Raw genomic sequence first — 25,660 nt, forward strand, 5'->3', positions numbered from 1 at the left:
TAACCAGGGCTGTAAAGTGATGCAGCAAAGAAAGCACCTAATCCTCTGAAGTGCTTGGATGCTCAAGGGCTTAAAAACAAAGATAACTTTTGTATTGGTCCATGATCAAGTTTTAATTTCTTTTGTCTCAGCATTGATTTCAGTGCAGATGAATGGAAATACAGGTTCAAATTGTCCAATGTCATGCTGCTTCTTTCAAAGAACATAACTTACTGTATACCAGCTGGAACTCTGCCAGTAGCTCTACCACTGCTGCTGATACAAGGATTGGTTTAGGCTCTTGCGGTGCTGTTGGGTGCCTTCCCTTGATCATGTGGATGACCATCTTTACAAGGCAAGGGAAATAGTCCTCTGTCAATAACTGATCCGGTAAGGTAGGTGGAGGTGATGATTTGATGACTCTGCTGTAGGCATCTGTTCCCTCAGGAGAGGAGCAATCTACCTGCTTACACGGAGGTCAACAAAAAGGTGCTATAAGATGAGCTTTTGAAGTTACTCTGCATGCCTTTCCCATCTGTAAGTGGAAATGGAATCCTAGTACATCAATTTGAGACAACTAAATATAATGGCAATAAGCACCATAAGTTTTGATTGCCATACCCCTAGGACAGCCTTATTCTGTGTGTTGGGAATAACGATGATGGTGCACTCGGTCGTCTGTTTTCCAAGTATACTTCTAAAGGGAAGACTAGTAACTAGTTATGCTAGAAGTGGAATCAGGGGAGACAGAGCTGTTTTCACAGCTGCTGAACAGCATAGTTGTGGTCTTATCTCTCTTGCCTTACTGCATGCTTAAGGTCTGTCCCTCTGGCTCCATAGCTACCTGCTAGGCAGCTCAGCCCTCCAGCCTGGCATGCCCTGGTGTCAAACCCACTGACGGAGAGGGCATTCAGGGCTGCTGGTTTATTGCAGCCTGTGCTCTTTTGTCAGTAGAATTTTTCTTAAAGCTATTTAGTTTTGGTTCCCAAGGTATAAAGTTGTAGGTCTGACTTTATACAAGTTCAGTAAAGGTTTTTTTTAAAAATCTTGGCATTTAAATGCCTTTTCCTTGTTGGTGCCCATGACAACAGAACCGTTGGTTTGGGTATTCTGTGTCAGCTCTCTCTGTGTGGAGCAAAATTCCTTTGCAACTTTTATTTGACCTTGCTAAAAACTAGAAAAAAAGATTCATCCTGTTATGCAATTGTCCAGCTGACAACTGTGTATATAAGTAGAGTTTTTTTTAAATTATGCTCATATCTTAGAAGCACATGAATTTCACAATGGTATGTTTCTGCATATTGAAGGTAGTCCTGTCAGGAGATAAAGGATGCTTTGTACTGTTTCTTGAAAATGCTAACAAGATTTGAGGGGGGAGAGAAGATAATTTCTTATCTCTGCAGTTGCTTCATAAAATTTCAGTCAGAGTTGGTACATGATCTGGAAAATTGCAAGTTTTTTGTTCTTAGAATGGCATTAAACTTATTTTTGTGCTTGACCTTTCTGCAGCAAAACTCATGCTATATTCCCCATACGTAAAAATGGATTAACTTGATCAATGGGGCATCTTATGAAGCTTTTTTTGAAATCATGCAACTTAGGTGAAAAAAAAACCTGAATAGTTACATAACCTGAAACGCAGAATACCTTCATTTTGCAAGTTCTTTATAAGATGGAGAAGTACTTCCTCAATTATTTTATGTCTTTATCTAATTATGCTGGATTGTAACTTGTGTCTGAATTGCTTAAAAGTGGTTTATCTGACTTGATCTTGCTCTGATGTAAGTCAAATGGGCATTTTCAAAAGAAATAAGACTACAAAATGTGTTAATAGCCTGTATCATCAGTGATGATCATCAGAATACAGAAGATGCTGGTGAGAATTCCTATCAATCAGTTAAGTATTTTAGTCTGTCAGGCTTTAGAATGCAGCTTTTGGGCAGGCTGCAGTCATCTGCTTGTAATGCTGTATGGTATCTGTTAACTATTACTGTTCTAATACTTTTTCCTTTAGAGAAGAGGTTATTCATACTCTTTAGTATTTTTCATAAGAGAAGATAAACTCTTGGTGTCAAACGTCAGTTGAAGCCCTTGGTATGTTTTTGTTTTGTTTTTCGGCAGGTACTTCTTCCTGGGCTAGGTTGGAGAAGTGTTGAGAAAGGGAGTGTCATGTTTGATTGTTTTTTAAGTATAACTCACTCCTGCTTCCATGTGTTGAAATTGTAATGGTTCAGAAAGTTTCAAGGATGTTGAAGTTCTTGATGACAATCTAATGCATTGTTGTATGCAAACTTTCGACACTAATATGAAAAACTTATTGCAAGCCTAGTTGAGGATGCTAATTTAAACATATCAGTTACACATTAAGCATTGGTCAGTGAATGGTAATGATGTGTTAGTTTAGTAAACGTGATTCAAATTTTTGTTTTGATTTGGAACAAAAATGTCTTGAGTGGAGGAGGCCAGAACCCCCAAACAGCTTTCAAAAGCATGGAGAAACTAGCATGCATAGCAGACATCCACTTAAGGATGTTGTCACAGTTTAAAAAAACCAACCAAACAAACAGAAAAAACCCCAACCCCCCACACCACCAAAAAATCCTCCCAGAACCGTATGCCCACAAGTATTACTGGGCAGAACACTACATTTTTATACTCTGAAGGAATACCTAATGTGTGATATTCTGTAGCCGATAAAAATTTTTTAGTCTTTCCAGTTTCTTAATACTGTACTTCTGTAACTGACATCCAAAGACCAGTCTTCCCCAAACAAAGCCAGTGCCTCACCTGATGCTCCAGGCTTTTCTGCTGACAGTAGCACTTGCAGGTAGGGCTGGCTACTGCATTCCCTCTTCAAACCTATGCAACTCCTATAAACTGTCTAGAATTACAATGTAAGTGAGTATCATCCTGTCTCTGCAAATCTCTTCGTATTATAAATGAAATTCTGATTATTTTTTTTAATAAATTACTTTGGTTTCAAATCCAACATTCTTTGTACTGTGCATTCTAAATATAGCCTGAGTCTGTGCCAAAGACCAAGTGCAAACATACAAAACCATCATTGATAGAAAGTTTCTTTAATGACTTCCTCTGGAAACTATAATTTGAATCATATGATTTTTCTGGAGTAGCAGTGGGAGGGAATATCTGAAAAATAACTATAATATGGTTTTCAGAATTTTAAGCTTTTCATCTGTACAAACTTACCTTTGTATAAACTGTGGTAGTCACTTTATTCCTTGATTATTTGGCAAGACTAACATTTCCTGTAAAGCAAGGCAGATCTAAAGAGAACAAAATCTGGGGCATAAATAGTGTTCTTGTTATTTATTTATTTATTTCCCAGATTTTTAGCAGTTACAAAATAATTGTTATTTTCCGGTAAATGCCTGTTGAGAACTCTGGTAGCCTGTAGTTTTGGCTGTGTGGCAGCAGTTGAAGCTGCTGGCTGGTATAGTTTAACTAGTGAGACTGATACCATCTGGCAACGCTTACTAACCAAGGCTAGTCACTGAGCTCTCTTGGCAACATATACTCCCTGCATTAACTCCTGTGAAAGGGAAAGGCAAATGATCTCTTGTTAATGGGAGGAAAGCTGTGGCAGAGGAAGAAGTTGGGAATGAAGTGGAATGGGGGAAGCGAGAGACATGGAGAGGAAATGAGAGACTGATGAAGGGACTGAAGACACTTGGAAAGAGGTAGATGTGATTCAGCAAATGGATGGCAGGAAATGTGCGGTTAGAGTGGGAGTCTTAAAGAAATGAGGCTTTTGAAAGAGTAGAATAATAAAGAGTAAGTGCCAAAGATGGTATAAAGATAATGGGAAAACAGATGGGAGGTGGAAAGAGGAAGTTGTGGTGGAAGGACTGGGTGAAAATGTATATCCCAAGAAGTGGAGAGGAAGATTACAGCCCGGTGTTCATCGGTGTCTGGCATGGACTTCCAATACATATCCTGTCTTGGAAATGAGATCAGACACAATTCTGAGGTTCCTGCTTGATGGATATCCTGGGGAAAAGTGGTAAACACCACTGTATTGGTGCAGACTTTTCATTACTCTCCTAGACTAGTGATTAAATATCTAACATGTCAGTATTCTCATCTCTAGTATCTTTGTGCTGCTTCCATAAAGATGCAATTTAGATGACTGCAATTTCAATTTGTTAAACGTTTAACAGATGTCTTGTCTTGCATCAAAACATATGTATGATTTAAAATACTGGGAACACAAAACATTAACTTCTAGTCTATGGGAGTTGAGGATATTGGTACTTTCTACTAACAATCACAAAACAGAATTAGAATGTGTACAAGTAGAAGACAACTGCAATAAAAAGGATTAAATTTGAGTGCAACTGTCATCCAGCTTATTAGATTTGTGTCCCGGGCAATGTCAAATAATGTTAACTGCTTGGTTTCACAACGCTGGAGGAGAAAAATAGCCAAGAAAGTAAGCTGAGAAAATACTGGGCTTCAAGAAAATGCAAGCTGTTTTGTGGAACTTGCTGCAAATATTGCAGTGCCAAACAGTTCCCACCAAGATTTTTAGCAATAAATCTGTAGTTATGCTAAGATATACATGTGCAAAATACATTCCTGTGTATATTTCTCATCTCCTGTTTCTATTGTAATGGAGTGCAGTGAGAAGTTAAGCTCATGTTAGCTTTTCTGCTTGTGGGTAATGTCACGTGGAGAGTTACAAACACAAACTGCCTTGCTTATAGATATACATTTGGTCACTTCAAAGAAATCTAAACTTTCAGAATGAGCATACGCTTTCTGGGAGGGGAAAAACCCACTGAACATGACTATTTGGGTCCAGTATTTGTTGTTTTCTTTCCTTCTTGCAGGAAATTTGCCTGAAACTTAAGGAGGCCCAGTGACTTCCCATCCTTAAAATGATTGAAATGTAGTATCTTTCCTTCTGTTAGATATTCTGATGTACTGTCCCATACTGGGCAGTGTTTTCATTGATGATTAATTGATGGGATAGTATGTATTTAAAATTTGCAACTGGCATCAAGTTGACAGAACACAGTTTACATGCAAAACAAATTGGAGAAACAATGCAAAATTACTAACAGCTCAGTAATGGTAACTCAGGCTGCTTGGAGAGGAAAGATCAGGTGTACAGTGTTGAAGAAAGGCGTTGAAACGTCATTGTGTATGACAGATTAAACAGGCACTGGCGTGTGATGCTGTATCCCAGAATAAAGCAAACTGGGAGGTATGTTCAGGCTCATGGTTTGTAAATAAAAGAAATATTTATTTTATGGGACTTAGCAGTGTTGAGGTTTCACCTGTGAAATCATACCAGTTACCAGTGCTGACTGAGTTTGGACAATTTGGAGAAAATCCAGGGGAAAGCAAAGGAGATGTTTGAAAACAAGAATTGGTAAGAGTTTAAAAAAAAAAAAAGTTATATCTAATTTAAGAAAAAGAATGAAGGCTATGTGGGAATAGGAAAAAGGTAATTGTTATCAGTGTCTACTTAGGACAGGATTAAAAGCAAACATTTCTGTCACAGATTTCTCTGGGATTTTAGGGAGGACAAGGATAGCTGATTATTGTAGTAAGTTGCATAGGCTTTGGGGTCCCTACTGGGGGAGATTCTTCAGGACAGATTAAATAACTGTCAGCAGTGCTCTAGTATACTAGATCGTGCCACAACAAAGGTGGCTTAAATGACCACCTGTAATAGTTCAGTCCTTTACTTCTGAGACCTTTTTTTTTTAAAAAAAAAGAACTGATTCTGATTTAGATGCTTATTAAAGGACCCTGCAAAAAGGAATCCATGTAGAAGAGCCACAGCAGTGCATGTCAGTGCACTAGGGAGGGGAGCAAACTTTTGGTTTCTGAAGTAAAGATGGGGTTCATTCCAGAGTGAGAGGGTAAGAAGAAAAACAAATGAAAAAAAATTACTATAGAGAAGGCTATTTGTAGCATGAGTTATTTGTAAAATGCAGGACAAAGAGATAATAAAATTTACTAGCTTATGGCAAAATGGATTATGCTCTTAATCAGCTGACTCATTATATTAAAAAATACTACTTAGCGGCGTAAACAGCATATCGGCCCAAAGGAAGAAATTGTCAAGAAGAGACTCTTGGCAATTAACTTTTTCTTCCCACCCCGCCAATATACAATGACAGACAGGGATATTTTTTTGCGTCTTTTTTGCTTCTTCCTCTTTTGTCATTTTTGTAAATAAAACTTGAACCATAGTCATCACTGACTGCAGCAGCAGCTGAAAATGAACATCTGGTAACTTATATTTGAGTGCCTAAATTTAGGTTCCTAAATCTGTATCTGCAAGCGGCGTCCTTTGCTGTTGTGTTCTCGTCTGCTGGCAGGGAAACGATGCGAGCACAGAGCTGGGGTGAGAGTCGGTGCTGGGAGAGGCATTCCTCACGGGTGAGACTCTGCAGAATATTTTGGCTTCTTTCTCAGTTCCTGCCACAGCCCCAGCCACGTGTGGTTGTACTATTTCACAAGCATTCTGCCGTTAGCAGTGCCCAGGTACTTAAAGCCCAGTGGCGAGTATTGTGCTGTCCCAGCCGGCTTTGCTAGCAGATGACGGGGCACCCGGTTTCGTTGCATCTTTTCAACCAAGGCTGTTAGGTGCAGCGGCACAGCTCTGCCTCCCTTGGCCTTTCCGTGCCTTACTAGGGGGAGAGGAGCTGGTCAGGTACAGGGCGAATGTTTGGAGTAGATCAGCGAGTGGTTCCGAAGGGGTATGTTGACAGCTCTGCATGTCCGTACTTCTGCTGAAGCAGAGGAGGAGGAGGCGGTAGGACAAGCAGCTCCCAGGCTTGTGCTGAGTTGAAGGGGCAGGCTCTGAAACTGCTGGGAGAGGATGGAGAGTTTCCTTTTAAAAGCTACCGTGCCTCTCCTAAAGAAGGCAGGACTCCGGAGGGTTGGATGAGTAAATTGGAACTTCCAGGAGACTGAGGGTTTGTGTTTATGCCACTGAAGAGTTTTCTTCTGAAAATGTTGCAAATGTCTCCTTCCTGCTATTAAACCCTCACTTGCTGACCTGCTTCAGTTGCCACTGGCTTAATCACCGTAATGATACAGCTTTTTTTTTATGGGCCCCCCCCTTTTTTTTTGGCATGGGCAGGCTGAAGTTTTACCTAGACACTGAGGTATGTAAGGCCATAGCTGCTAAATAAAATATTGACATAATCCTATGCCCACCATTGACATTCAGGAGTTATACTGGTGTGGTAGCGTATGGGGAGTGCTAGGTCATATTTTTTTTAGCTTTTCTCAAGCAGCGTATTTGTTTTGTAAGTCTTGTGCTTGCAGGTAATTTTTGGAGTGACTCTTATGCCTGGTAGTAGCAGTAAACAAAAACAAGTATTTGCAAAAATTCTTTGTTTATTTCTGGTTGAAATTTGTCAGAGTAAAATCAGTTGAAGGCAACTTTTTGAATATGGCATAAATCTATTGTTGATTGAATTATCAATATTTTTTTTACTAGTGAGCCTGAATTTGACTATGACTTTTCTATACTTAATTGAAAATCTGTCTTCTCCCGCAAATATTTAGACAGTTAAACTGTGGGGACAATTTTCAGCTGCCTTATGTTGTTTGTCCACAGCTGTTGCTCTGTGTTTTCCTGGTTTTAAATTGATAGGACATCATGGATTTGTAGGAGATGCTGGAAAGGGGCCGTACATTTTTAAAGTTTTTTTTGCTATAGAGAAACAATTAGTGGAAAACTAACACTGGGAGTTTTTTTTACTTTAAACTGTGAGTCTAGAACTTGGAAAAAAAAGATGATTTTGAGTTTCTCAGCATATCAGATGAAACACGACTGCCACCATTTTTTTTAAGTGGACATGTTCTCTACCTGAAGGCTCAGACGCCCTATACCTCACTATCTTCTAGTTTAGTTCTTCTATAATTTGCCAAGATTGACAATATTTGTGTATTTTTCAGTCTGAAAGGTATGCATGCCCACAAAACATCCAGTCTGTCTTTTGTGAGTGGCTGCTGTCCTCAGGCTGAGATACAAAGCTGGAAAAATTCTGCTGTTTTCTGTGCTGTGATGTTTGGCTTGTGAATATATCGAGGAGGAGAATCTTGGTAGTTCTCCAAGTATTTATCTTGGGTACTCACTCACTGCTAAGCTTCCTGATTAACCTACAGACTACCTGTTGCAGTTTTTGAACTATTGCTTATCTTAACACAACTTTGTAAATGGTAAATATTTTCTGTAATGTGTTGCTAAGGCAATCAATATGTAATTGACTTAAAGATTTAAAGCAAGTTTCTTGCTGACATTGTGTTTATTGTTTGGAATGCTGGATTAATTACAGTATGTATTGCAGTCGCTGTATTATGAGCTACATCTGTTTTTTGTTAACTTTCTCTGTAAATGAGAAACTGTCAGTGCATACTGTTTCTCATATTCTGAAGAAAAATTCCCCAAACCCTATAATTGTATACTTTAAAGAACCGTTGTGTGTAGATCACAAGTTCATTTATTTCTTTTGTTTCTGGAGGAGCTGACCCAAGAATAGATGACGACTCCTTGTTTTGCAATAAATAAATGAACAGAAGAGACTGTCCCAGGCCATTCAGAACTTGGCCACAGGAGTTCATGTTGAGTCTCTTCGATCTGAGCAGTTAGATACACAGAAATCCACAGCATCCTTTGTGCCAGCAGCTGGCAGCAAATACTTCATTTACTGGAGTTATTTATATGAGCCTCTAGATTGCTACCATTTCAGAAACCAGGCAGATCGATCGATCAATTCTCCCTGCTTTGCATGCAGCGTAGGTGACAACTGAGAAAGCTTTTAAAGAAAGTTACATTTGATTGAGCTTTTTATCTTGTTTGCGGTTAGCTTGTCGATTCTTCTGTGCTCGGTGGGTGGGTGTGTGCCAGCGAATGCTGGTTCTACGCAAAAATGTAAAATCATGAATTTGTATTGGCTCAGAGACTGGTACAATTTTATGGTTACATTTGTGAATGATTTAAGGAAACGAATTCTAGGTAGCAAAGGAGCCAGCAGGTGGGCATGGTACTTCAAGTAAATTTACAGACCAGTGATTTGAACTGTGTTCATTCCTGTAAGAAGAATAGGAACTAAGTTTTGGGCCTTTATTTTTGATCAGGGCTTGTTGTGCTTTCCATAAAGAACAGCAATTTGCTTGAACTTGGGCAGATAAGGGAGAGCCAAAATACAAACACAGTTGTAATATGAAGGGAGTTATCAAGGGGCTCAACATCCAGTGAGAGTACTTGGCAGCAAGTGTAGTTAGAACTGAAATTTCAGTCCCTAGAATGTAGTAATATAAACTCTTATCGTTGTAATTGAATTACTTGGAAGTACAAATTTGTCACAATCTTTCACTGAAAACTGGAATTAGCTGACATACTGGGTTTTGATTTTTAGGAGCTTTTAGCCATTAGTTGAAACCTTACAATGTGCTCCATGCTGCCTTTACATGTAAACTGGAGACTGCTGGAGACTGACACAGTGTTCTGCTCTGTGATTACCATCCTTCTATTCAAACTCAATTTGGGGGCACATAAAAAGCAATTTATCAGAATGGCTGGTGAAATTCGCGTCACACAGATGCTCAACAGGCAGTTAATTTTTCCAGAGGTGAGTTTTGCTATAGGTCTAATGTTGGAGAGGAAGAGATGGAGAGAAAAGATGCAGAGAAAATTCATCTGAGAACAGCTCAGGGATGATTTCCTGATTTAAAAGGCAACACTTGACATCGTTCAGCTGTTTTGTTTGGGTTTTTTTTAAGCATCCACAAAGAAATTACCTTTGCAGAGGAACTGTGCGGGCAGTGTGTTGTTTACTTGCTATGAACCCCTCCCTAAAAAGAAAAGCAGAAGCTTTTAAGTAGGTCACTGACCTTCAGGAGATGAAGGTTTGTTTCCCAGATCAGCTGCAAACTGCCTGTCGTTCTGGAGACAATCATTTAAAATCTGTGAATAAGAATAACCTTTTAAAGTTAGACATAAACTGTTACAGAGCCATATGAATAATACCATGCTAAAAGCCAAGAAATGGTAGATTATTTCATTATTAAAATGCGTAATTCAGTATCCACATCAAAAATCTCTTGTATAAAAGCATCTTGAAGTTTTCAATAGTCATAAATAATTTCCACCAGATGACTAATTTTTTTCTTGATTAGATGCATCACAAATGGATTTGGAAGGAGGATGGAAACACTACTTCCCTTATCTACCTATTTGCTTTCTTCTTCCTGGAGACTACAGCCTGCACAGCAGTGATGCATGGAAAAGGCTATTAGATTGCCATGCTGGCTGTAAAAAAAAATTATGCGCCTTGTGCTTTTAAAAAACAAAAAAAGAAATAATCTTATTCAATGAATGGCAGAAACTAGTTGATAACAATCATAGCAATTTTTGAGTCAGATTTCATACACTTAGTATTATGATAACTTTAAAATATGTATTGATATCTAACATTTCAAATTTAAAAGCCAAGATGGAGCGATGTAATGTATGTGACAATGATCTAACTTTCTGTATGAAAAAAGAAAATGACTGCCGCCTTACAGCTTCAAAAAAGAGTTAAGGAGGTTTTTCTTCTTTACTATTTATCTATTGTAAGCAATGTTACTTGTATGTGGTACATGAAAAGACAAAATAGGCAGTGAAAGTGACCTGCTTGCACTTGAGTTCTCTTTCATAAGAGACTACTAAGCCATTAAATCAGTATGAGACTGTGGACTGTTAGACTAGAGTTGTACTCAGTTGTCAGTGCTGCAAGAGAGCCCCTGTGTTGTGCTGCTCCGAGTCCTTGTTACGCCTGTCTCTGCGCGCTCTGCGTACCACCACCACACAGGTAGCTGATGCAGATACTGTCAAGAAAATTCACTCTGCCCTAGCCCAAACCAGCACATATGTCATGCGCTAGGATTTAGGAGCAATAAACCAATGATTTTTCTAGGTATACAGGTCTTACTTTTTCTTAGTTATAATAAAAATAAGTACTGTCAATAATGGATGTTCAAGATGAGTAACGAAAGGCCTGTTAGAGCTCTAAACTCAGTCTTTAGCAATAGTTCACTATAATGCAAATAGTAAAACCCCATCTAATGGGGCTTTTTATGCTTGGTGTTTGCAGTATTTGTTCCAATCTTACTGTTGACGATGCAGTGGCCAGAAATATCTCTCTGCTATCTGCCAGTTGGTCATATATAACCATTTATGTTCCCTGATTGCAGCTATTCCTGCTGTTGGGCTTCCAGCCTCAACAGGCACCAGTCCGTGTTTTGCCTTGGCTCACAAACCTCCTGTTCCAGCTTTTGAGCTATTTATTTGTTGCGCTGCCTCCAATACTGGCTCATCGGGACCTGCCTGTAATCTCCTGCTCTTGCAGAGGCTCTTTGATGGGGATCTCCTCAGTCGGGTGCTCTGCTTCTCTGTGGGGTGTTGCGTCTTTTCACCACGTTCATTGCACTTCAGATCTTTACTTGGCAGTTGATTTAAGTGCGTGATGTTGTACCTTTATACCCGCTATGTTTGAGTTAGAGTGGGAAGCTTAGAGGTACTGTTTGAAAGGCAAATACACTCACAATGCATGATGTGACTATGCCTTGCTGTAACTTGAAATAAGAATTGTTTTCATGTACTTAATGTAGCTGTTACTACTTGGTAGCTCTCAAGACGACTGTACTACAGATGTTTCTTTATTGGGATTTTCATTTTTCTTTTTATTTAAAAAACACAAAAACCCCCAAACAAAACAACAAACCCGTTCACCATCTTCATCAGGAGCACGGTTGAAATAAGAACCGCTAAACATGTAATAATCCAGGGAAGGGAAACTTTTCTGGGGAGAATACTAAAGCAGAGAAAGTAATAGAGTATTTGTAATCGTAACCAAAAATACTATGTTTAGCTGTCTTTCGCTTTAGTCACCAGGTGTCTGATGTCCTATCACGACCCATCTGTTTCCATCCTTCTGATAACATTTCGTTTCATACTGGTTCTCAAGGACGGTTCTGTTTGTCCTGTTTACTCAGGTGTACCTAGTGCAGTAGTCTTTGCTGAAGACTAGCTGCACCCTCTTGTTCCAGCCACAGAATTAATACTTTCCAATGGCTGTATAAAAATCAGCTTACACAGTGGAATGCAGACTGAGCAGTAAGACATTAAAAGGCGCAGCAGTGATTGGGGGGCATGAAGATGCAAAGTAAGTGTAGTCGGATTTGGATGTGGGAGAATTCACAAAGAAGGTTGAGCCTGAGGCATGCATTTAGGCTCATGAGTCAGATGTTATGATGCTTTTTATTTAGCAAAACATAACCACAATGACTTTTTTTGCAAGTGTGTGTGTGTAAGAAACTAAAATTCTCTCAAGGCTTATGCGTCAAAATCATAACCTTGAATATGAGTCTGTGTGCAATGAAAATATAAGGGTGTTATTTTTGATATTAATGTTGTGGGTCAAGTCCTCTATTAAGCTGATCTTATAATACTATAGCTTTTTTTCTTCCTTTTATTTCTTCTTTTCTTTCCCAAGCATTGTGGTTCTGTGTTTGTGCTTTGAGATACAATGGCAACAGACATTTAAGTAATGAACTGTGAATTCATTGGTTCCATGCTGAAAAAATAAGACATAACAGACTTTGTGTCCTGCTGAGAGATTGCCTTGCTTTGGGTGGCTGCTTAGGCTAAAGGCTGAAGAGCAACTGCCCAAGAAGTAGCAGAATTGCAGCATGGCGTGTGCCTTTTAGTGTCTGAATAAATTTATAAAATGTCCCTAATGACCTTTTTTAGAAAAAGTAAAATAAGGAATTTAAGCTAGTTATGGTGGTAAGAAACTGAAATTGTGTAACTGAAATGGAGTCTCTGGGTGATTACAATTAATTCATTCTCATTTCTTCTTTTCAGGTTTTCTTCTTCTCTACCTTGGCCTTCCCCTTCTCCCTTCAAATCCGGTCACTTCTTTGTTTAAATTGCCATATGTTCTATTACCTCTTCCTTGTCTTACCTCTTTGCTTAAGCTTTAAGAGAAGGCTTTTCAACTTCATTTCCTCTGTCACTGGGTCCGAAATCCAGTCATCAATAGCTTATTTCTCCAAAAATAATAAGTTGTACAGGTAATCTATTTTTTTTAAAGCTTGTCTGATGTTTCTGGCTAATTTTCACTTAATTCTGGGCATTCTGAACATTAATTTTCAGTGTTCTGCTGGGATGTTTCAAGGCTGCTAAGAGATCCAAATGTGGGATTCAGCTATGATTTGATGTAGAAGTGCACCTAATTTTTTCTTTTCATTTGCGAGGCTACATCAGATATTTCACTTCAAGTAGCCATTTTAGTTAAAGTAGCCTGTAGCAGGTTTTAAAGCTTTCTTTTGAGCTACACTATGAAATCTTTGAGAAACAAGATTCTTTGCTCTACCAGATGTTGCACAGCATTTCTTCGGTTTTGTGTGTGTAAGGTTAGTGTTTTACCCAGTCTCTGCTTCACAAATATCTATGTGTATGAGTGTCTGTATATGTATATGTGTATATATGTGTATTTTTGTAAATGCTGGAGAGAAGTAAGGAGGGGATAGCAGGCTTCACCATCATACAGTTGTTACAGTCCAGGATTGAAAAGCAATGTTCCCATATTTAATGCTCCTCAGGTGACTACATAACAGCAACCAAAATGTAAAAAGAGTGAAGGGTTGCGTGTGAACTGTTTTCCCTAGAGCTGTGGCAGAAGCAGTGCAACAAGTATTTACTTTTTCTCAGCTTCCTGCTCATATTCTGAGTAGAACAGAAATTCTTCTGAAGATGTTTTGCAGTTAGATACCAGTAAGGGGAAAAAGTTAAGAGTAAAAAATTTCTGAGAAGGCGGAAGAGTATTTCAAATGTGTGCGCACATATAGGCGGTGGCTCTAGCTCTTCCCAAGGATGTTTCGTAATCAGCTGTTTGTCCACAACAAACAGATCCCCTAGAATGCCCAGAGCCTCAGGATACATCTACTCTAAAGACACTATTAATTGCTTGCAGCCCATGTTGAGTTTTGTGATACTTTGGGTAGGCTTTTGATCATGCCAGAGTTAGCTAGTTGAAATGTCATTCAGAGATGATGATGCTGCAGTCTAATTTTAACTAAAAAAAAAAACCAAAACCCTAAACCCAAAACAAACAAAAAAAACATGTTGTTGAGTGATACGTCTGAGGATACATGGGGAGTCTGCAGTATGAAATGGCTCATTGTATTCTGCCTTAATACACAAGTAGCATTTTTCTTCAGTGGTTTAGATACTGGGAGGTGAAGTAAGTGCACTGAGGTGCATTGGACAGAGGGCAAGAATTCTTTTAAACTGATAAGCCAACAGCAAGAAGTGCCCAAGTGACAAATTTCCTTTCTTATTCAGTTGAATTACTTTGCATATGTCCTTAATCATGAGCATTTGCTGCATGCTTTTAGCTTAATGTTTCTTCTCCATGGGAATAGATTGAGCCTATTTCAAGTCTGTCTTGGCTATCATCAATCCATCTAGTTTTGTCAGTGACTATCCACTCTAACAACTGTACACACAGTATTTCCTAATTTATTTAAAAGCATTAAATAAATTGTTTCAATTCAATTATCTCTCATTCCATATTACTAGGAAGTCCTACTTGACCTTTTTGATTAATTCACTTGTTTTATAGATCTATGTTTCATCTTGTTGTAGGGTGAATAACGTACTTGCTCTTTCAGTTGAGAACATACCAACTTACATGTGTTCATTTGGCTTGCTTTCTTTTAACTTCTCATGTAGCTTGAGGTGTTTTGCTAGTAATTTTGGGGCAGATATTTTCCTAACTTGTGCTTAAAAATGCTAGCTCTCTTTTGTCTTTGTTTTTCTTTGAGTGGCTCAAGTTCAATAATACTCATGGGCTATTCAGATCCTAATCAGCTACTTGTTAAGAACGCCTGTTATCCGCCCTGGTGTTGTCCACTTGTCTAATTATTTTTAGAATAGTGGTATTTCAGTAACCTAAGTTGAGTCTGTTCATCCTGTAAACAAGCTAGATGCATAGCTGTGGTCTAAAGAGCTTGCCCAGACATTAAATGTAATGTCTGAATTGTAGGAGAGACCTACACAGTTAAATGTCTTAATTATTTGAAATACTTCTTGCCTGGCAAAAGTTAGCGTAGATGCATTTGCACTGGCACACACGTATTTTTGCTTGGAGGAATTTTATTTTGTTTACTGAAATGTTGCACACAATAGTAGCAAAAAAGCTGGAGGCTTGCTGGTATAGCTGTGGACAAAGACCGAGGAGGTGGAAACTCTGCCAAAGTGTGGAGTGAGGAATTTGAGGATAGAAGCAATAAAAGACCACTTGAAGGCAGGAGTCTGGCAAAATGAAGACTGTTGAGAAGAATTTCCAGCATTTTCTGTTGTGTAACTTTAGCTTTCTATTTTATGTAAATATTCCCCCATTCTGGAGAAGGGGGGAGGAAAGAAAAATCTGTTTAAATTTATCTTTTCTATTCTTAGGGAAAAAGATACTGCCCATCAAAATTGGTTAAAAGATAGATTACTATAAAATTACATTTTTTTATATTTTGCAAGATGCTAATCTTGTTGTTTCTTATCGGTTGAAATCTTTTCCAGTTTCTGATACTACACTTGTATTTAAAGCATTAGAGCCTTATATGCTTTTAGCACACTGACTTCTGAAGCCTTTGGTCTGTACTTAAAAAGTTTGTAAAGCTTTGGTGTCTCATTTCTTCATTCATGGTAGGCATCTGTTCCTTGCTCTAACTCTACTTTTATTTAAAGTATACTTCTAGTTGTATTCAAAAGCTTTAGAAAAAAAAAAAGGCAGGGATGTGGGATTTTCTTTTTTTTCCATTTAAAATTGGTACCAAAACCAGTGTTCCTCAGGGATGAAGTATGGCATAACATCTTGGTGATCTGATCCAGTTGTCACCTGGACAAAAATGGCATTGTTATGGTCCCAGTTGCAGCAAGAGCCATTTCTGTGGGAATTGGTCAATCTTGTTCAATGGGTGATCTCATTCCAGTTAAGGCTGTGTGCAGGTGCTGTGGTCAATCAGGTCAGTCTGGATACTGACTGGAGGGTGATTTTATGCTTCTCTGTACTGACAGTACTATACGTAGATTACACCTGCTATACCTTTATGCCCAACAGACCTCTTCACGCTTTAGAGAGTGTCGTTTATCTTGTTTTGGACTTTATTGAGAGTTCATTACTATAGTCACACCCTGTAGGTATTTCAAATATTAACTGTAGACCTTTATGTAAAAAATGTTTTTGTCTTAGTACTAAGGCAAGGTAGTAAATTTTTTTCTAAATTAAAAAAAATAATTGTTAATCTGTGGAATAAATAGTTGCACCTGGGAAAGAGGTGGCAGGGAAAAGTTTTATGTTCAGCCCTGTCTAATGTAAATACAATAGCAAGCAGACATTGCTTGTCATGTGCAAGTACCAAACACCCTAAGTTTGTGGTGCCAAGAAGTAATAAACTGTCTGGAACCATTTTTAATGTATTTGGCTCCTTATTTGTGGCAACAGCTTCAGAAAACATTTAGGAATCCTAAGTCAACTGTTTTAATTACTCCCTTGTATAGATGCACAAAGACCTTACATGGTCATTTCATTCCTACTCAGATAGAAATCCTGAAAACAATTTTCAGATGCTATCCAGCTTCAGACTTTTCAATAAAATAGTTTGGATTAGCCACAAAGCTGAAACTGAAGGTAAATGTTGATTCCATTAGTGACAGGTTTTCTCTATTTAGCAGACAGTCGTTTGAGGTCAAATGCAGACTGATCTGCACTGGGCTTGCAAGAAGTTTGGGAGAAACTTGCCTTTTGATTGTCTCCTGGTAAATCTGCCTGTGGTATAGTGTTTAAAGACAGAAACTAAGTCCTTTACTTCCAAAATAAGTAATTTAGCTAGGAAAAAAACAGGCAGCTTCTCTAGCTGATTTTCCTTAATGATTGGTCAAATGAGAGTATTTAGGGTTGAGTTCAGAAAAAGAGTTGGTGCAATGATAGTTGATGGATTAGCATATATGGACCTTCACTGGAAGACACTATTGAACACTAAAGGTTCTTTAATCTCCCAGGGGCTAGGGGTGGAGGGGAAGGTAGAACAAGAACCAGTAAGCCCAAGTGTGAGAAATGGGGCACAAATCTGGGAGGCTGAAACTGGTGAACAATTAGAGCAGACAGTTTTCCACATTTTCCAGAGGAGCTGCAATGCAGGCAAGCTAATTGATTCCATAGAGAGGTATATTTAAGAAATTGAAGGGTCTGTAATATACAGAAAACCAGATTATATGATCCAGTTGCCTCTCTGAATTTTTACTCAATTCCTGAAGTGACCTGTTTGTTCGTTGGTTCAGTATTATTTGGGTACCTGTTGGTTTCCCTGCAGATCATGCATAATTTCAAAGTACTTTTCAAATCCTACAAAGCCAGTTCAAAGAACTCAAAATCTATTGGTTGCAAGTCACTTTTCTCATGCAAAATTTTGATGTGGATGTCATATCTAAATTGTGTTTCATTGAATGAAAGGGTGAGCAAGTCTCAAAGGAAGAATTCTGTTAACTTAAAAACAAGTTGTTTCATATCCATTACCAACCCCTGTGTCATTGAGAAGAATTAAGGAGAGGATACTGAAGACTGATTTTGAAAAATTTCGTAGTATATTTTAGAATTGTTTTTGCTTTGTGGATTCTTCTTTGCTTTTGTTTTTGAAGTGAGTAAATGAGCTTTTTTCCTCTAAAAAGAAAGGTTAAACGTAGAAATACAGGATTTTTTGCTGAAGCTGTCCTGTATCCACAAAAAAAGAGAAGTCCAACTGAGATGAGAAATGGAGAAAATAGGTATTCTAAAATGTATTTTCACCCATGGCTAAACAAATAGTATTATAGAATGCTAGTAACCTTCTTTGGTACTAATAGGATGCCAGGCTTGATTTTGGATATTTTTCATACTTGTACCAAATATGTATTAAAATATGATGTTTACAAATATGTGAAAATCAAGCCCAAAGTGGTGGCGGTCTGGTTTTGTGTTTTTCCTGGTTGCCTCTGAAGAGTACTTGGAGCATACATAGTGTGCTAGAATCTGCTTCTGGGAAATTGTGCCTGCGACATCCACTTCAAATATCATTCACAGCTTAAACACATTAGAACCACATGGCTTACTGTCAACTTAAAAAAGAAAAGAAAAATTGCCCTTAAGACTACTTTGGTTTGGTTTTTTGGTTTGGTTTTTTTTGTTATTGTTTTTGGTTTTTTACTTTTCTCCATTGTGAAAAGGCTGAAGCAGCAGATTCTTGGAGCTTGTGTAGATTCTGTGTGCATAGCATGTTTTTGCATCTACAGTTTTTCCACTTTTAAAAATGAAATATATCTGTTTCTCGGAACTCAAAATGCTGCATTTTTCTTGACTTTCATGAAACTTGGCAGTGAATCCTGTGTTCCTTCAGCGTTTCTGTATGCCCAGCGGAATGTGCTCAGAACTTCCCAGTGGTAAAGACTAGAAGTTTTTTTATTGTTGGAATGAAAAGAGTATCCAGGCATGGCTTAAACAGTTTCAATTTTCAATTGAATACAACAGGTTTACAATCTGAAGCTGTATTATTTGGCATTTCTGTAGTAGTGAAGTGATTTCAGTGATTGAGATGATGGGAAAGGCAGGTATGTTGTGTTATGGCTATGTTTACTCCTGCTGAGAATATATTTACTTTTATATACCCTAAGATGTATGTATCTGTCTAGCATAATGAATTAGATTAATTCATTAGCCAGAAGAGGGGTTGGAATTTTTTTTTTTTTTTTGAGAATAGTTCATCCCATCACAGGAGAAAAAGTGCTGTTACACTGCAAAAGGGCAGAGGACTCAAGAACTGGGGAAAAAGAAATAGGTATCACATGCAAAATCCTATCCTTGTGTCTAACGCTTAGAAATTTGGGTGGTACTTGAGGATGTTTTTGTTTTAATTGAACCTATATTTAACGTTTTGACAGTAATTTTGTGTTGTGGCACTTCGTGCTTCTGGACACCAGGTGGTGCTGCTAAACTATCTAATGTGTAATTTTCACACTTTTTTGAGTAATTGATACTTTATTTAGTTCCAAAGTCAGTTCTGTACTTTCTGACGAGGCGTATGTTCCAGGATGCAGAACTGTACCTGGTAGCTCAGCACAACACCTTCTGCTGTTTCAAGGACAATGGTCTGAAAATTATAGTGTAAACTGAATTGTGTTGCAGAATCAATATTTTAGACCTCACAGGGCAAAAACTGCCATCAGCTGGTGTTTCTCCTGGGTATGTAGCTTAGTAGAAAATCTTAATTTATAGACTTGCCACTTCAGAGACTTGATTGGTGTCATTTAAATTTGATTTGGTAACTTCAATCAGAAAACTTCTGGTGGAGGCACCTATATTGCCAGTTTAAAACTGCAAAGGATAGGATAGTTCTAGAGACTAAGAATAATGAAGTGATGATGAGGGTGGGTTTGAGTTTGGTGGGAGTTTTTCTTAGGCATTGTCTATATTAAGCTTGAGTAAGGCTGTCAAAAAAGCTTTTAGTTGTCCTTCGTTAATACTTGTTTGAGAAGACACGATGGCTTAGCTACACAATTGCATTGCAGACCTGTGATACTGTGATGTACATTTGGCATTTGATTTCTATTTATTTTAAGTTGGTTATCGTGTTTAATAAATTCACCTGGTAATCCTAATCATGGGGCTGAAGGGATGGAACAATACATTTGGTTTTTAGCTGAATCCCAAAGGCTGGTGGTACAGTTTATTGCTGAACTGTAAATAATGGATTCAAATTTATTTAAGCAGTGAGGAAATTTTTGATAGATATTTTATTGTATTTTTCTTACAAGTCTGTATTTCTTTTATAGATCCCCATATTAAAGTCTCTGGAAAAAAGGAAAATGTTAAAGAAGCAAAAGAGAAAATCATGTCGGTCCTGGATACAAAAGTAAGAAAGAACTTATTTAGAATGACACCTTAACCCCTAATTTTGTGGTGACATTGATCTCTTTAAATGGGCTCATTTAAACACAAGGTATTTGTGGACGCTCCAAAGCAAAGTCTCCAATATATTCCTTCTGGATGTTGATATTTGGTGTATACACACATATTTAAACATGCTACAAGAAAATACTTGCTTAAAGCACTTTTTCCAGATCTGAACTATATAGAAATAATATTTCCAGCCATATGGCTAAAAGCATGCATAGTTTGTTCATTGGATTGGGTTTTTTACTTTAAAATCTGAAGTACAGCTTTACTGCAAACAGTAGATTTTGCAGCCACTTCAGCAAACCTAAAATTTTATTTCTGTTTGAAATTCAATTTTTAGGAGCATTTATGCAGTTCTATTTTTAACTGTTACTGCATTCTTATGCTCTGAAATATTAGGACCAGAATTTCTAAAATGTCTACATTTTGGCCAGTGGTCTCAGATGTTCCTCAGATTTTCTTTTCATGTGAAAGCAAGTCTTTTGGGGCAGTGTGCATGGCTTCTGCATAGTTGTATGCCAACTTTTTGATAATCTAAACAATGCCAAAAGGAACACCCTGGTGATAAGTGCCATTTTTTGAACAACTATTAACAACATTATTATGGACTGTTAACAATATAGCTTTTAAGAACAGCTGTAGGAAGTGTTTATTTATTTTAAAAATTGTTGTACCAGAAAAAATTGGTAAGTTTGTTGAAGGAGGAAAAAAAACTGTTATTTTAGGTCCCATGGCTTTGATTTGCCAAAGTCTTCATCATATGATCCTTTCCGATCAGACAGGGGGTGTGTGACTGCAATTGAAATAACACAGAATTAAAATAAATGTCCTTTTGCTATCCATTCTAATTTAAGTCACAGTTGATAAAAGCTAGAGCATGTTTTCAAAGCCTTAGACATTTTTTGAAGACTTATCTTTGGGGTATTTACTCCCATGTTATTTCCTCATTGGAAAGAAAATGTGAATGGTTTAGCATCTGACTATGATCCATATTAAAAACATCTTACTTGAGTAGAAGTTAAGCCATGGCAAAAATACTTTGGAAATGCAGTTTTGAATGTCATTCTTGAAGTTGCATTACTCTAAAAAAAACCCAAAACCTCAGGTTCTGCTGTGAACAAATCTAATCATGAGTGCTTGATTTCCAGAGCAATCGGGTAACCTTGAAGATGGATGTTTCACATACAGAACATTCTCATGTGATAGGTAAAGGTGGCAATAATATTAAAAAGGTGATGGAGGAAACAGGATGCCATATCCATTTTCCAGACTCAAATAGGAATAATCAAGCAGAGAAAAGCAACCAAGTAAGTATTATTTAACATTTAACTCATTTATACTGTAGTTCCTGAGAGTATAAAACATTTCTAAGGTTTTTTCATCAATTTGAGGTTTTGGGGGATGGTGAGTTCATGTTCAGGGAAATAGATTTTTGGTATTTTCACTATGTGGAAAGCATGGGACTTCCTAAGTGAGCCCATCTTTAAAAACAGATGGAAGCAATTTCTGATGGCTCAGGAATTATTTTAATTTTTTAAACTAAAATTATTTTGAGCATACAGAAGTCAACAACTTAGTGTGAACGGTAGAGAAGCAGTATGAAAACCACTGCTTTTGTACATTTTTTTTTTTCATGTTCAACACCAGACTTATTTAGCATATTGATTAATTTCTTGGTGCTTTTTGCTTGTGGTGTGACTTAGTTGAGAACTGCACTTGGTGGATAGCTAGCAAAAATTAATGTCCTATTGTAAGAGTTCAACTTTATTAGAATAAGTCGTTGAACCCGAATTGTACGTCTTTTGTAACGCTAATACTACTGGAATGTTTACTTTCAAGTCTTTCATCACTGTATTTAGAATTCCCTCTTGTGCATCCTAGTGGCTGCTAAGCAAAATACAGTCATTTCAAAACAATCAGGAAAACCTACTATTAAATATCAGTATTGAGCACATGTACACAGTAGTAATTCCATCATTTGATCCAAACAACTGTATTGTTTGATGTATCAGGGTTTTTTTAGTTGCCTAAGCCTATGTAACCTAAGATGCTATAATCATAGATTATTTTTTTTAAATTGGTTTTAGTTTTCAGCAGCTGTTTAGAGAACACTTAGGATGTCACCAGGTGTGAAATAAGTGTTGATTTTAAAAAATTTTTTCTTAAAAAGAGAACACGGATATCTGAGTAACTTTTCCAATGCCTTATTTGAAAATGTGATGCTATGTTTTCTATCTTCTTGCTCTTCTAGGTGTCTATTGCAGGACAGCCAGCTGGAGTGGAGTCTGCAAGAGTTAGAATTCGGGTAATAGTCTACTTCATTATAGTGTTGCCTTGAAAATACCTGAAAGTAAAAATTAGTTTTGAGAACCCTAGGGTTGTCTGGCTCTGTCTTAAAGACAGCAGAAATACAGGAACAAGTGTGAATATCCATATGAGTAAAATGCAAAGGGTATCATAAAAACAGTGATTCACATTCTGGCCAAATTTTTAACTAGCCCAAGGTGGACCTTGAATATGAAGTCTATAGTATAAGCAAGATGTGAAGTATCCCATACTGCGTTTAAAATCACATCTTAACTTACTCTCCACAGATGGGTGTAGAAGCTCAGGCATCCTGTGTGAATCTATGACTTAAAGGCAATTTCTGCCTTCTGAATTTTAACTGGTTTAATGCATAATTTGTGTAAAAAATTTGGTGGAATTCAGTTCCATCCTCCACTTGTAGCGCTTACCTATCTTTACCTTCTAGTTTTGACGTGTATGTGTATTCTGGCATGGATAATTATAAATCTAATAAATTGCGAAAACTTTCTCGCAATTCTTGTGGTCAGGTATGTCACTTACACAACTTTGGTCTTGACAGTCATGAAAGAAGCTGATGTTTACATAGCTTTGTAGCTGACTTCAGAGCTCCAATTAATTCGTGACAGAAAACAGAGTCCTCTAGGAAGTTTTACAAATACTGACCTGTTTGTAGGTCTGCATGGATAAGTATGGGAAATTACCTGGCTTTATTGTTACTACATAGTTGCAAAAGATCCTGCTGTTGGGGGTAGAGGGGGTGGGAAACAAAGAAAAAAGCCTATGCAAAACAAAAAACTCTGGTGTCCCTGGGAAAATTGGTGCCTTTTTCCAACTCAAGATATGATAATATTTTTATCAATGAATCCTGGGCAGAGGATGTGTTATGTCAGTTTCATCATCACTGACCTAATACATTGTGATTCAGTAATAAAATTGTTGTAGTTTTAGTGAGTATGATTTCAGTTTTCAATATTTGCTCTTCAATGTTGTTGTAGGAGCTGCTTCCATTGGTACTCATGTTTGAATTGCCTATTGCTGGAATTCTCCAACCAATCCCAGATCCTAATTCTCCCACGATTCAGCATATATGTCAGACGTATAATATTTCAGTTTCCTTTAAACAACGCTCTCGAATGTATGGTGCTACAGTCATTGTCAGAGGGTCACAAAATAACACTAGTGCTGTGAAGGTAATGTCGTCTTAAGTAGGTTTCTGCATGTCATAAATATATTCATAATTTAGATACTTAAGAACTATATTAATGTTATATCCTGCCTTATCAGTACATGTTATTATTGTATAATCACTTTTGAAGCTTGAGGGTTTGAGTTTTTTAAACTGGTATAGGTGAAGTGTAAAAATGCATAGGAAATAGTTTTAAGTTTAGGATTTAGCATTGTTTGTGCTAAGCGTTTAGTCTGTGTTTTATTTCTTGCACCCCTGTTTGGGTTTCCAGCAATTCTGGAATACGTGCAAATCTTCCCGATCTTTTAATTGAAAAAAACAAACCAAACCACAACCTCCCACCCCATCCCCCACCCCCAAAAACCCAAACCAACCACAAAACACCCCCCGCCATGTCGTCTTCATGCTTTGATCTTCTCAATGTGCACTTAAATATTTAACCTTGAAAGTTGCCCTAACATGCAATAAAACTATTCTTGCGAAACCAGGAGTGGGAGATGAGAATTTGAGAGTCAAGTAAAGGAACTGCCATGAACCTATTTATCTTAATGAAATAAAAACGTTTCCTTGTTAACAACTGGCAGCGTGACAGATTGGTGTGGTCTCGGATGGGTCTATCTCAAGCCAGTAAGAACATCCTGGGCCAAAATTGAAAAACAAATTTTGCAAGTAGACCTACCCAAATAAATCTCTATCGACTTTCTTATTGCTATATGTGGGCACAGAAGGTCTGTTGGGACCAAACCATTTCACATCATCTTGCTGCCTTTTACAATGGCAATTAAATGCTACCTTTGGCCATAAAATGGGAATAGTAGATTGTAGATAAAATGTAGAGTTTAGTCCATATGTTACCTTTAACAAATCAATCGGGTTTTTAAACAAAACAGAATTTTCTTTATCTTGAATGTGGAATGCATGACAAGTAAGGAAACAGTCTGAAATGTTGTCTTGTACGCCTGTGAGCACTGTTTCACTGGTTTCTTGCACTTCCCCTGCAGGAAGGAACAGCCATGCTTTTAGAACACCTAGCTGGGAGCCTGGCCTCTGCAATCCCTGTGAGCACACAGTTAGACATTGCAGCGCAACATCATCTCTTTATGATGGGTCGAAATGGCAGTAACATCAAACATATCATGCAGAGGACTGGTGCTCAAATCCACTTCCCTGACCCTAGTAACCCACAGAAGAAATCCACTGTCTACCTCCAGGGCACGATTGAGTCTGTCTGTCTTGCCAGGCAATATCTCATGGTAAATACTTTCAGTGGAACTTGCTTGAAAAAAAATGCCAGATTATAGAAAATATGCTCATTCTGCATGTATTTATGGGTCAAATCTAAGTTGGCCTTAGATACGAAGGATTACTACTCACATTGCAAAAAGCTGGTTCAGTTGAGCGCCCTATTTTTGTCAGTGTTTGTAGTTATCTAAAATATTTGTAATCTCTGGTATCATGATTTGAAAAATGACCTTGGTAATATAAATGCAACATAAGCAATTTAAATTTAGAATAACAATATGCTTCTGAGTAGAAGGCAGATTTTTGGAGGGTTTTGTTGTTGTTGGGTGGTGGGTTGTTTGGTTTGTTTTGCCGACCTGCCTTTTCCATGTTTGTCAGGTAAATAGGTTTCTTTTGGGAAGAAGTGGCAGGTATTTCTCAGCTCGTTATGTGGATGGGTTTTCAAGGAGACTGAGGAACCATAGGAAATAATTACTTATTCTGCGTCTTATGTTCTTTCTCTTACCATAGCCTCAGTAGTACAAGGCCTTTTATAAAAATAGCTCTGGTGATGAATATTATTATTATTGTTTGTACAGTTTTTTGTTATAGTGGTCTTTAAGCTTCACAGAAACCTTTAGGCATTGTTGTAGTACTAACATTGGTACACAGATTTTCAATATATATGGATATTCGCAAACACCACATGGGAGGAGTGGACTCAAATCCAATTCAAAGCTGGTATCAGGATAACCCATGATACCATTAAATTCCGGAAGTCCACCTCTCTCTTACATTGCACTGTGCCTTGCTGTATATTGGGGGAAAAAACCCACCATGGTGCCTTTTTGTTTATACAGTTATATTCATGATTATTATATTCTAGGATATTATTGTCTGTAAATACCAAGAGATAGCCTTATTCTCTGTATTTCCTTGGTGA

General features: G+C 37.7%; 1 protein-coding gene across 1 annotated transcript in view; it reads left to right on the forward strand.

Moving 5' to 3' along the window:
- The window catches only part of BICC1 (BicC family RNA binding protein 1), a 73,432-nt gene that overhangs the window by 26,610 nt on the left and 21,162 nt on the right, over positions 1-25,660 (forward strand). Inside the window, exons 3-7 of the mRNA XM_010567888.1 lie at positions 19,880-19,959; positions 21,152-21,310; positions 22,255-22,308; positions 23,306-23,500; positions 24,498-24,749. Coding sequence (XP_010566190.1) covers positions 19,880-19,959; positions 21,152-21,310; positions 22,255-22,308; positions 23,306-23,500; positions 24,498-24,749 — 740 coding nt within the window. The remainder of the gene's footprint in view (positions 1-19,879; positions 19,960-21,151; positions 21,311-22,254; positions 22,309-23,305; positions 23,501-24,497; positions 24,750-25,660) is intronic.

The sequence above is a fragment of the Haliaeetus leucocephalus genome, unplaced genomic scaffold (genome assembly GCF_000737465.1).
Source record: "Haliaeetus leucocephalus isolate CR32 unplaced genomic scaffold, Haliaeetus_leucocephalus-4.0 Scaffold229, whole genome shotgun sequence".
Taxonomy (NCBI): domain Eukaryota; kingdom Metazoa; phylum Chordata; class Aves; order Accipitriformes; family Accipitridae; genus Haliaeetus; species Haliaeetus leucocephalus.